The following is a 13781-nucleotide window of genomic DNA, read 5'->3' on the forward strand; positions in this document are numbered from 1 at the left end:
ATGAAATGGGGCATGTCGCCATGGCTACCTGGAAGGAGGGGTGGGATCTGACTTTGCCAGTTTAACTGCAAAACACACACGCCTCAATTCATTGGCAGCAGGCCCTGGCAGTGGGTAAACCTTCATTTCACCTTGTCTCTCCCCCCACCTCATCTTCAGAATGCCCCAGCTCACTCAGTTGTGATTGGATCTGGTGGAACTGAACACTTCTGTGACAGCTACCACCGACTCGGCAGAGCTCAGGAGCTGGTAATCCATCAAATCCAGTGGTAGCAACAGACCCGAGTCCCCAAAGCCACGATGTGCAGCAGCTGATCAAACTGTGCAGTACAGTCACTATGCTGGGGTTTGTGGGGACTCGCAATCACAGTTACCTCATATAGGCATGTGACCATTTGTAGCAACTTCCATATAGTTTGAGTTGATTAAGAACCAGCAGATAGATTATTTAAGAGGAAGTATACACAATGACAGTTGGGGATTGTGCACCAATCCCAGAGGCTCTGGGCATGGAATGTGTCAGTCTCGTTAAAATTGTGAAGGCAGCGTCCTGCACTCTCACCAAGGTGGTGAGGAACTCTTCCCTGGGTCATCCTCCTTTTCTTCTTCTGGTCCATCTTCCATTTGGAGAAGACAGCTCTCTTTGACAAGGCCTGTGGCCTACATGGATGGCCCAATGAAGACCACCTGATGAAGACTGCCTATTGAGGACACATGATGAGGACTGCCCAATAAGGACCTCCCGATGAGAACTACCTGATGAGGACTGCCAAATGAGGATGGCCCAATGAGGGAGGCCCAATGAAGACAGCCCAATGAGGACCACCCAATGAGGAATGCCCCAATGAGGTCTGCCCTCTGCTCTTGAGTACGTGTTGGTACATCCTAATTCCAGGGACTGGTAGATTCCACTACATCGATCAATTGTCTGAATCCTTTAGGACATTATAGAGGCTTATGAAATCATGAGGGGCATGGATAGGGTAAATAAATAAGGTCTTTTCCCTAGGTTGGGGTGAGTCCAAAACTAGAGGGCATAGGTTAAGGGTGAGAGGGAAAAGATATAAAAGGGACCTAAGGGGCAACTTTTTCATGCAGAGGGTGGTGCGTGTATGGAATGAGCTGCCAGAGGAAGGGGTGGAGGCTGGTACAATTTCAGCATTTAAAAGGTACCTGGTTGGGTATATGAATAGGAAGGGTTCAAAGAGATGTGGGCAAAATACTGGCAAATAGGACTAGATTAATTGAGGATATCTGCTCGGCATGGACGAGTCGGACTGAAGGGTCTGTTTCCGTGCTGTACACCTCGATGACTCCATGACCATAACCAGCTGTTCATGGTGCTTGGGATGACAGCTCTCTGCTTACCTGCATTTATTGGAAAATTAGTTTACATTCCTCTGGAAGACAAAACTTCCTTATTTTTCTAAAACACTGTGTTTGTAATAGGAAAATGGCCTGTTCTGTTCTCATTCCTGGCCACAAAATACAGATATCTGCCCATCTGAGACTCCAGGAGTTGCTGTCCGTTAGTAAATAGGGCGTGGTGAAAATAAATGGAAAGGGGTTCCTTCCTTATGACAGCGTCATAATACTTTGTAATCTCTCTGTGCGATAAATCAAAGGCTGGTGTAAATTGCATACAACATGTCCCAGTATGTTTTCATGCCATCCTACAATAACCACAATTCATCCTCTGCCTGTTCAAGGCATGGATTTGTTACCATGGGCCAGGCTGTGTCCCACCATTTCCTACACGTCAGTCTGGCCCATGGACAGGCAGTGACCAGGGGTTCACAGCCCCATTGCCCAGCATTGGGCCTGGGCAGGGCAGGGCAGAGCAGGAGTGCTTGTCCTGGAGGCCTAGCAGCCTGACCTGCCACTGAATCCACCCCGTGGGTGGTGTGTTTCAGCTAAAAGAACCAACATTTCTGCTTCTCCGGGCATCCGCATGCCCGAAAACACCGTGCAGCCAATAGGGTACCTCACAGGCGGAGTCACTGCAAGAGTTTAGCAAACTTGGCGGTCAATTACACGCACCACAACATCCCATCAACCAACTCTCTGTGATCAATGACCAGACAACCTGTTTTGAATGTTGTGCCATTGGGAGAACCGCTCCCCTATTTCTCAGTGTACGATTTTTTGATCTTGACACAAAGGGCAGAAGGTCACATATCCCTCTCCCTCCCAACCCACAGTTTAACAACTCATTGGCAAGTTGACACCTCTGACAGTGCAGCACCCTGTTTGGTACTGCACTGGGGTGTCAGCTTAAATTCGATATTCAGCGGCCTCTGGTATAGCTCTCGAGCCCAATGTCATTCAGAAAGGCAAGTGCGATCTGCTGTGTCCAGGTTGGAATCTGGTTCCATCACTTCCAATTCAGAGTTACATGGAAACATAAGAACAGGAGGAGGCCATTCAGCCGTTTTGGAGTCTGCTCTGCCACTCCACTTCATGGCTGATCATCAACCGCAATGCCACTTACCCACGTAATCTCCAAATTTGTAAATTGCCCGTCTCTGGACATATGTCTACCTCTGTCTTGAACACATCCAATGGCTGAGCCCTTTGGAACAGGAAATTCCAGAGACTCACCATCCTCTCAGTGAAGAGATTTTTCTCCATCCCAGTTTTCACTGGTAAACTCCTCATTCTATTGCCATTTTCTGGAGAAAAAAAAATCAATCTAGAATGAAGAACCTAAGGATGGCACTAAAACTGTTGTCAATTCTTGCAAAGGCTCAGTTGCTTCACGAGTATTCTTGAGGGAGGGAAGCTCTCATCCTTGCCTGGTCTGCTCTACAACTGACTCCAGACCCACAGCAGTATGGTTCATTCTTCACTGCCCTCTGGGGCAATTAGAGATGGACAATAAATGGTGATTCAGTCAATGATGACCTCATCCCGTGAATGAGATTATAAAAATATAGTTCGTGAAATGAGCTGGTGATTTCTCACCCAAGGAAAGACTGATATGCACAATGTGATTTGTTTTCCTTTCTTCATTCATGGGATGAGGGTGTCACCAGCTCAACCATGTTTATTACCCATCCCTAATTGCCCAAAGGGCAGTTCAGAGTCAACCACCTTGCTGTGGGTCTGAAGTCACATGTAGACCAGACCAGATAAGGATGGCAGTTTCCTTCTCTGAAGGACATTAGTCAATCAGATGGGATTTTCCAACAATTGATTCATGGTCATTATTAGATTCATAATTCCAGATTTTTATTGAATTCAGTTTCCACCATCTGCCATGGCAGGATTTGAATCCAGGTCCCCAGAACATTACTTCGGTCTCTGGGTTAACCAGTGATAATACCACTAGGTCATCGCCTCCCCTTAATTGCATGTTCTAAGTGATAATTGGAGTTGGGGTTTGTACACAGTTAATCACTCACTGTCTTCTGCTCTCTGACTGCAGTACACCTCCAGTTCATCCGGGGGCGAGAGTTCCTGTGAGGAAGGAAGGATGCGTCGGCCCACACAACTCCGACCGTTCCACCCGAGAGGAGCAGGGGACACGGACCTCCCCATCTTAAACTTGTCGAGTGACCCAGACTACTCGTCCAGCAGCGAGCAATCGTGCGACACTGTCATCTACGTGGGCCCCAATGGCACCGCCCTGAGTGATAAGGAGCTGACCGACAACGAGGGGCCGCCCGACTTTGTGCCCATTATTCCCTCGCTGCAGAAGAACAAGAATGAGGCAAGGCCCGAGGTTGGCACTGAGCCTGTGCCAGTACTCCCTGAGAAGGACTGCCTGAAGTGTAATACCTTTGCTGAGCTGCAGGAGCGGCTTGAGTGCATCGATGGCAGCGAGGAGCCTGACAGATTCCCCTTTGAGGAGCTTCCTTGCAGCGAGCCGCCTGGGAAGGGCGAGGAGGCGCAGGCCCAGAGGGCAGAGGCCCAACAAGGGCTGGGACTGAACTCAGCACACTGGGCTCCTGAGGAGAACGCAGAGGACGCGGGTCCTGGCATATTGCGACCTCAGGCCGCCCAATCCCCTGTGCCGCAAGGCAGTGGTGGTTCCGCGCCATCCTCCCCCAGGAGTGTCATGGGAGGCGGCAGCACTCAACTGAATGTGTCAAGGAGTCAGAGCACCAAGGAGGTCCCACACAGTAGCGGCAGTGCGGAGGTTAAACCCAGACCCATGGGCTCCCCAAGGCTTGGGATAGCAAGCCTCTCGAAGAGCTCTGACTACAAGCCCCAACATTCACCCTCCCAGCGTTGCAAGGTATACACCCAGAAGGGGTCGTTGCTCAGCACAGCTCCTCCCCCACCCCAGACACCGAGCAGGGACTGCAGGAGGGCCAGCGGTGAGCTCCTAGAGCTGCCTGAAATCAGGGCAGCCCCTGTGGGAATGAGCCCCCAAGTGGTGAAGAGACCTGTGTCCTCGGGCACCCAGTACTCACCGGACGCTGCATTCTCGGACCAAGAGCAGGAACCGGCGGACAACGGCAAGACCGGAATGATGAGCCGGGCCACAGTCACCTTGCAGCAGCCTCTGGAACTGAACGGGGAGGACGAGCTGGTGTTCACTCTGGTCGAGGAGTTGACCATCAGCGGCATCCTGGAGAACGGGCGCCCCACTAGTATCATCAGCTTCAATAGTGACTGCTCGGTGCAGGCCTTAGCCTCAGGCTCCAGGCCTGTCAGCATCATCAGCAGCATCAACGAGGACCTGGACTGCTATTCGACTGCTAGCCCCTTCTCCGAAGTCAGCATCACCAAGTTCCTGCCGTTCCCCAAGCCAGGCCTTGACGAGAAAGTCTTGGTTTCCAGCAGCCGCCGCTCGTCCATTAGCTCCTGGCTCAGTGAGATGAGCACTGGGAGTGACGGCGAGCAGTCCTGCCACAGTTTTGTCACCCAGACCTGCAGCGGCAACGGTGAAGCCTTGGCCGACCCCTCACTGCTGGATGTGGCAGGCAGCCACCAGGAGGAGTGCATGGCGTACACGCGGAGTGGGAAGTACTCCGTCATGGACAAGTTCTTCAGCATGTCGGAGAAGGCCGGAGAGGCCAAAGGCCTGTACCATATTGCTGCCAACCAGAACTGCAAGATCGCGGCGCTGGGGAAGACGACAGTTAGAATATCGAACGCCTCGGGACTGCCCAGGGCCGAGAGCTGTTTTCCCATCAAGACGAACATTTCAGTGCACCCCTGCATCAGGCTGAAGCCGATGCATTTCCCCGACCAGAGTGACATGTTGGCGTCTGTCCGCTGCCCTCCCGTGTCCCCCCACCATCGCCATGGCAAAGCTGCCGGCATCTCGCAGGACATGACCTTTGACGACCCGTGGTTGAAGCGCGAGGAGGAGGAGGAGGAGGAGGAAGACGGTGAAGAGGAGGAAGAGGAGGAGCTGGAGGATGCTGGGCTGGACGGAAGCGAGAGTGTTGATCCAGGGGGGAGTCAGAAGCTGACCTCAGCGGAGAGCCTGTGCAGTGGCAGGGCTGAAACCCCTGTCTCCCCCGTGCGGGGAGATCCGGCCAAGAGGGTGGTGGATGGCTGTGAGATGGCACTGACCACTTCCTGCAGCCAGAGCTCCACCCTCTCGTTGGACAGTCCAAAGGAGGGCAACCTGTCCCGGGCACTGCAGCGCCCGCTGCTGGCCAAACAAGACCAGCTGGAAGGCGCCTCCCTCAGGCCGCTGTGCCTCTCTGCAGAGAGCAGCAGCACCTCAGCCACGACATCGCAGGCATCCACCCCCTGCAGCCCTAAGGCCACCCTGGAGAGGAGGATGGGCTCCCCCAACAAGCACAGCCTGCTACCCTCCCGGCCCAAAGGGATGCCCCCGCTGCCTCCCATCAGGAAGTCAAGCCTCGATCAGAGGAACAGAGCCAGTGTCCAGCACATGCCGGCCGGCAGCAGCTCCTTGACGTCAGCAGCTACACCAGATGAAGGCAGTGCCCCCTTCAAAGCCAAGGCCCCCAACTTGGAGAATTGTAGCAAAGCGAGCAGTGGGAAAGACGAGCTGTTCAGCAGCCGGCCTAACTCCCTCAACAGGCGGTATGCTGGCCAGTACGAGTGCCTGTCTTTGGAGAGGGCAGGGAGCTTGACGTCCATGGGGTCAAAGGTCAATGTGTCCCGCGACAGCACGATGCCTCGTACGGGCCGGAGCTTGAATCGCGCCGCCGTGTCTTCGCCCACGCAGCCTTGCGCTCCGCCATCACTGGGCACCTCCCCAAAGTCCAGTGCCTCCAAGATGTCGGCGGTCAGCAAGCTGCTCCTGGCTGGCCCCAAGTCACGGAGCCTTTCAGCGTCCACCACAAAGACACTGAGCTTCTCCACCAAGTCGCTGCCTCAGTCCGTCGGCCGCAGCTCCAGCATGCCGTCCAACTCCAAGAACATGTCCTGGTCCACCCAGTCACTGAGCAGCAAGCAAAGCAGAGGTTCCAGCATCGTGGCCAAGCTGCCCCTGAGAGCCGTCAATGGCAGGATCTCAGAGCTGCTCCAGGGAAGCGCGGCAGCCAGGGGCAGCCAGCAGCGAGGCAGTGCAGAGTCGGAGAAGTGGAGCCTGCACTCGGGCGAGAAGTCCCCCCCTCAGGCCCTCCCATCGCCCTACAGCAAAGTCACACCCCCCCGGAAACCTCACCGGTGTAGCAGTGGCCATGGCAGTGACAATAGCAGTGTGCTGAGTGGTGAACTCCCCCCGGCCATGGGCAAAACTGCCCTGTTCTACCACAGCGGAGGCAGCAGTGGCTACGAGAGCATGATCAGGGACAGCGAGGCCACAGGAAGCGCATCTTCTGCCCAGGACTCCATGAGTGAAAACGGAAATTCAGCAGCGGGGAGATCCAGGAGCATGAAATCTCCAAAGCGAAGGATGAACACAGGTAAGATGAGAGCACATCCTCTCTGGAGTCATTAGAAATAGTGGTGGTTATTACATCGGATGTACTGATCCAGTCATCTGAGGAGAAATTAAATAAATGCATGATTAAATAAAGGATTTCACTAGAAAGGGAGAGATGTTGCTGAAGATTTTCATCTTACATTCAGGACACATGCAAGAATGCCAAATTCCAACCAATCTAAACAAGGAGAAGGGTGCTGATTTAGTCAACTCTGATTGGTCAAGGCTTTTCTGCAGCCACACAGGTGAAGGTCTCAGCAAATTGGAGGTGATTTGTCAACCAATCAGCGCCCTGCTATCCTGTTGTATAAATTGTTGTGATCCTTCCATTTTTGGCAATCTCGCAGTTATCCTGATGAGTGTAAACCAAAATGCATCAGCATCAGCAATCTATCGAGCAAGATTCACATATAATACTGTCCTGCTGAGTAACAGTTTGAATGGAGGCATATGCTGGGTGGAAGTAGAGCAGTTGGGCCAAACGGCATGTTTCTGTGTTGGAAATACTATGTAGTTCCATGATCTTAACCTGTGGAGAGTGGAGGATAGGTTGGAGTGTCTGGGAGTGTGGCAAAGTATTGTGATGGGGATACTGGGCCATGGCATTATTTGGAATAGGAACTACCCATCCAGTTTTTGACCTAGTAGCCTTATTCTGAGACTGGCCGCTGATATTTCAAGAGCTGTAACCTGGTTAAGAAAATTCAGTTTCCATGGTGATGAGGAAACACGATGAAGTCCAACTCTGCGTGTGAGAAAGGCTTGATCAGGCCACACATAAATATGATGCTATCTCCCTTTTCACATGTGAGTGGCCTCGTCTCTGTATACAGGGTCACGGCTAACAGAGCAATTAGTGATTAGTTGATCGAATTAGTTGACATGTGTTCCTCAGGGGAGATGCTGGTGTATTGGCAATGTCTCTGGGTGGGTAGTTCCTGCTCTGAGGATTGTGGATTCAAATCCCCTCACCGCAAGTCCATTTGGCTTTAATTAATAAACTTGGAATGTCCAACTAATCGCTGTGATCGTGACCATGAATTTTATAAAAGTTTATCATTTAAAACCCACCTGGTTTATTAATGAGTTGTTAGATCAAGAAATCCGCCGCTTGGCCTACATGTGACTCTCGGCCCACAGCAAGGTGTGCGACTCTGAATGGCCAACTGAAAGAGTAAGCAAGCCACTGAAGTCAAAGGGCATTTAGGGATAGGCAGCGATTGCTGACTGTACCAGTGATGCCCATACCCCATGAAAGAATACTTTAATAAATACGGTGCTAGGATCTCGATTTAACTGCAAACTATGGTTACTTTCTTCAATAACCCATTGCCTCTTGGCATTCTCAGACAAAGTTTACTTCACTTTTTTTGTTGTGGTAAATTTCCGAGGGTGCTGGTGGGGTTTCTTTTTTTTAAAATGAGAAAGCCAGAAGTTCAATTTGTCGCCAGACATTTCATTCTCCATTGGCTACAACAATTGTGGGCCATGTGATTTTTAATTACTTTCGTAAGATCATGGGAATTCGGAGCAGGAGTAGGCTATTCGGCCCTTCGATCCTGCTGCAACATTCAAAAGGTCACGGCCTACATGCAGCTCCAGGCGCACCGCAGTAGGGTTGGGTGACACCTGCCATCTGCAATGGTCTAGCAAGCGATTCAGTTCAAGGTCAGTTAGAGCTGAGCAATAAATGCTGGCCTCATCAGCAACACCCACATCCCATGGAAACAGTAACAGAAGTAAATAGCATCACCAGTGAGTCTGGGTATATCCGAGGCCCTCAATGGGTTTGCTTACACTACGTACATTTTATTGATTGATTCCTCTGCGTTGGCTGTGTCCATCAGCAGCAACAGACAACTTCTTCAGAACACTCCCTCCTACCCACTTTTTCACTTAACCTCTGCTAATTGGGGTATGATATGAATGGACGTCATGATGCAGCTGTACAGGACGTTGGTGAGGCTGTTTTATAATACTGCGTATAATTCTGGTCGCCTCACTGCAGGGAAAGTGTTGTTAAACTCAAAAGGATTTACAAGGATGTTGCCAGGGTTGGAGGGGATGAGCTATAGAGAGAGGCTGAATAGGCTGGGGTTGTTTTCAATGTTGCATTGGAAGCTGAGGGATGACCTTATATAGGTTTATAAAATCATGAGGAGCATGGATAGGGTGAATAGACAAGCTCTTTTACCCGAGGTGAGGAAGTCCAGAACTAGATGGGCATAGGTTTAAAGTGAGAGTGGAAAGATTGAAAAAGGACCTGAGGGGTAACTTTTTCACGCAGAGAGTGGTGCGATTATGGAACAAGTTGCCAGAGGAGGTGGTGGAGGCTGGTACGATTACAACATTTAAGAACAAAGAACAAAGAAAATTTACAGCCCAGGACGAGGCCCTTCGGCCCTCCAAGCCTGAGCTGATCCAAATCCACTGTCTAAACCTATCACCCAATTCCTAAGGATCTGTATCCCTCTGCTCCCCACCTACTCATGCATCTGGCCAGACTCAACTTAAATAAATCTACCATGCCTGCCTCTACTACCTCTGCTGGCACCGCGTTCCAGGCACCTACCACCCTCTGTGTGAAGTACTTTCCATGTGTATCCCCCTTAAACGTTTCAGCTCCCACCTTGAACGCATGACCTCTCGTTATTGAATCCCTCACCCTGGGAAAGAGCTTGTCTCTATTTACCCTGTCTATACCCTTCATGAATTTACAGACCTCAATCAGGTACCCCACCCCCCGCCCCGAGTCTCCTATTTTCTAATGAAGATTCTAATGATGCTGCCTTTTTAAAAAAGGCATCTGGATGGGTATATGAACAGGAAGCATTTGGAGAAATATGGCCCAAATGCTGGCAAATGGGACTAGGTCAAATTGGGATATCTGGTTGGCAGGGATGAGTTGGTCCAAAGGGTCTGTTTCCATGCTGAACGACATTATGACTCTGTAACTGGAGGGCATCAAACCCCAGGCTCCTTCAGTGACAGTGACCATTGATTGTTATAAAATCCCATCTGGTTCACTGATTCTGTTCTGGAAGAGAAACCAGCCATCTTCACCCAGCCTTGACCCTACACCAGCCTCCAGACCAACTACAATTTGGTTCACCTGAAACTGCCATCATAAATGCCCCATGCAATTGCCCAGCTCAAGGGCAATTAGGGATTGGGAACACATGCTGGCTTGGACAAGCAACACCTACATCCCGTAAATTAATAAAGAAAAGAAAGACATCCGTTTTGAAAGCACTGTGTATTCTGGCAAGGTTGAAGTCAAAGCTGTATGAATAGTGGTTATTCACTCGTGAGGTGATCTCATTGAAACAGGTAGGATCCTTAATGGGCTTGACAGGATAAGTGCTGAGATAATTTTTCCCCTTCTGGCAGAGTATATGACCAGAAGGTATACTCTCAGAATAAAGGGGCACCAATTTAAGACTGAGATGAGGACGAATTTCTTCTCTCTGAAGGCTGTGAGTCTTTGGAACTCCTTGCCACAGACTCATTATGTATATATAAAGCTGAGATAGATTCTTGATAATTTGGGGAATCAAAGGTGATGAGTAAAGGGCAGGAAAGTGGATGTGAGCAACGTTGGATCAGCCGTGAACCTGTTGATGGTGGAGCAGGCTCGAAGAGCTGAATGGTCTCCTCCTGGTCTGTTCTGCATCCCCACCCACTCACGCAAACAGCCTTTGCAGAAACCTCCAGAAGTGCCTCTGCGAGGGACCTGTCTTAACGATGGCCCTTATGTTTCCCAGCCAAGGGCAAGCAACCAGTCCGTGTGTGCGCATGTGCCTGAAACATTGCGTTGCTTGTAGTGCAGATACCCATGAGGACCATCATAGCTGAGCCCATGTTAGGCAGAGACTCTGTTGCAGAGCTCCCAGCATAACAGTTAGGAGTGCGAATAGTCCCCTGTACAAACTCAGGGAGACTGAGGGGAATCCTTGGACTGATTTAGTTTTCCAAAAGGTTTAATAATTCTGGCCTTCTTTATAGGCCGATACTGCGTAAAGGTGTTGAAGATTACAGATCCTAGGTGTGTAAATATGGTTAAAATATAATTTGCTTTGATCTAATTGAAGAGCAGAACAGATTTGAGGGGGTAGATCTAACATTATTCCCAGGTTCCAGCGAATTAAAACTCCCAATAGCACTTCTAGAGAAAGGAACAAAATTCTACTTACTTTTTTGAATTCCAGCCAAATATTGAAACATTTGCTTTCGTTTCCACATAGAACAGATGGTGGTGAAAGCTGCTTGAAGTTGGTCCAGTTAGTGGGCTGATTAATAAGGTAGGATTCAGACACTGTTCTGGAGCTAGACTGATTTCCGAAAGCTGGACATATCCTGACACAGTTCACTGGGGGTGGGGGTGGGTGTTAACACTGAGGATTCCAAACTCTGGGGGAATGTCCCTTGGAATTCCCAAGGCTAAGGACATCTGGTATTGAAGTGAAACAGGAGAAAAGGCAGCAGGTTTCCTGGGGAGTTCTCAAACCCATTTCATTCATCCCAAGTCTTTGAAAGGAAAGGCAAGTGGTAACTTTCACAAGAGTTTCTATATTCTTCATGTAGCCTTCTCCAACTCGGCTCTCAGCCTTTCGACAAGGTCCCACATGGGAGACTGAGAATTTTAAAGCACATGGAATTGTGGGAAACTTGGCAAGATGGATCAGAAACCGTCTAGTAATAGGACACAGAGGGTAGTGGTCGAAGGCTGTTCGAGTGACTGGAGGCCGGTGTCCAACAGTGTGCCACAAGGATCAGTATAGGGGCTCTTATTGTTTATTATATACATAAATGATTTAGATGAAAATGTTGGGGGAATGTTCAGCAAATTTGCAGATGACACCAAGATTGTTAAAGTGGTTAAGAGTGAAGAAGATGGTGAAGGTTACAGAAAGATATAGATGGGTTGGTCAGATGGGCAAACCAGTGGCAGATGGTATTTAACTCCGATAAGTGTGAGGTGAAGCATTTTCAATAAAGAAACACGATGGGGGAGGATTTAATGAATGTTAGGACACTGGGTAGATTAGAGGAACAGAGGGATCTTGTGATAATTATTCACAGATCCCTGAAGTCAGCAGAGCACATGACTATGATAGTTAAGAAGGCTTTTGGGACACTTTCATGAGTTGTGGCATAAAGTGTAAGAGCAAGTAGGTAATGTTGGAGTTGGAAAGGGTGTTGGTTAGGCCATAGTTGGAGTACTGTGTGCAGTTCTGGTCCCCTCACTACAGGAAGGATGTGATAGCACTAGCAGGGATACAGAGGAGTTCACCAGGATGTTGCCTGGGATGGAGTAAATGAGCTACAAGGAGAGACAAGATACTCTTGGATTGTTTTCCTTAGAGCAGAGAAAATTGTTGGGGATGGGGGGAGGAGAGCTGATTGAGGTGCATAAGATCATGAGGGGTACAGACAGGGTGAATAGAGAGCAGCTGTTCCCCTTGCCTGAGGGGTCAATCACAAGAAGGCACAGTTTTAGGGTAAGGGGCAGGAGATTCAGAGGAGATTTGGGAAAACACTTTGTCACTCAGTGGGAGGTGGGAATCTGGAATGCACTGTCTGGGACGGTAGTGGAGGTTGGAAACCTTTATAACTTTTAAAAAGTATTTGGATGAGCACTTCAGCTATCATAATATTCAAGGATGTGGGACAAACGCAGGAAATTGGGATTAACACACCATTAGTGGTAATTATGTTGGTGCAGACTGGATGGGCTGAAGGGTCTTTTCTGCACTGTATGAATCTGTGTATCTCATGGGGCCTTTCTAAGACTGCATCTTTTGTGGTCACTGTCCTGTGTACCTGCTGTCGGCCCTCATTGTGCTGTGATCTTGAAGCCCATGTGCTGTGACCTTTGAACTGCTAGGATGAAATGTAACAAAAACCAAAATCTCCACTTCCAGGTGGGTATTCATACAGAATGCTCGGCCATAATCTCTTGATTCACCATTCGTAGAGTCATAAAGCTGTACAACATGGAAAATGACCCTTTGGCCCAACTCATCCATGCTGACCAGATATCCCAACCTAATCTAGTCCCATTTGCCAGCACTTGGCACATCTCCCTCTAAACCCTTCCAGGTGCCTTTTAGAACATAGAACATAGAACAATACAGCACAGAACAGGCCCTTCGGCCCACGATGTTGTGCCGAACTTCTATCCTAGATTAAGCACCCATCCATGTACCTATCCAAATGCCGCTTAAAGGTCGCCAATGAATCTGACTCTACCACTCCCTCGGGCAGCGCATTCCATGCCCCCACCACTCTCTGGGTAAAGAACCCACCCCTGACATCTCCCCTATACCTTCCACCCTTCACCTTAAATTTATGTCCCCTTGTAACACTCTGTTGTACCCGGGGAAAAAGTTTCTGACTGTCTACTCTATCTATTCCTCTGATCATCTTATAAACCTCTATCAAGTCACCCCTCATCCTTCGCCGTTCCAACGAGAAAAGGCCGAGAACTCTCAACCTATCCTCGTACGACCTACTCTCCATTCCAGGCAACATCCTGGTAAATCTTCTCTGCACCCTCTCCAAAGCTTCCACATCTTTCCTAAAGTGAGGCGACCAGAACTGCACACAGTACTCCAAATGTGGCCTAACCAATGTTGCAGTTGTACCAGCCTCCGTCACTTCCTCTGGCAGCTCATTCCACACACGTACCAACCTCTACATGAAAGATTTGCCCCTTAGGTTTCTTTTATATCTTTCCCCTCTCAGCCTAAACCTATGCACTCTAGTTGTGGACTCCCTGACCCCAAGGAATAGACTTTACCTATTTATCCTATCCATGCCCCTCATGATTTTATAAACCACTATAAGGTCACCCCTCAGCCTCCAACGCTGTAAGGAAAACAGCCCTGGTTTATTCAACCTCTCCCTATAGCTCAAATCT

General features: G+C 49.5%; 1 protein-coding gene across 2 annotated transcripts in view; it reads left to right on the plus strand.

Moving 5' to 3' along the window:
* Window positions 1–13781, plus strand: part of kif26ba (kinesin family member 26Ba) — a 336823-nt gene that overhangs the window by 295740 nt on the left and 27302 nt on the right. For both annotated transcript variants that reach the window (XM_072580423.1, XM_072580424.1), the window contains one exon: window positions 3428–6839. In XM_072580423.1, coding sequence (XP_072436524.1) covers window positions 3428–6839 — 3412 coding nt within the window. The remainder of the gene's footprint in view (window positions 1–3427; window positions 6840–13781) is intronic.

Source organism: Chiloscyllium punctatum, chromosome 11 (genome assembly GCF_047496795.1).
Source record: "Chiloscyllium punctatum isolate Juve2018m chromosome 11, sChiPun1.3, whole genome shotgun sequence".
Taxonomy (NCBI): Eukaryota; Metazoa; Chordata; class Chondrichthyes; order Orectolobiformes; family Hemiscylliidae; genus Chiloscyllium; species Chiloscyllium punctatum.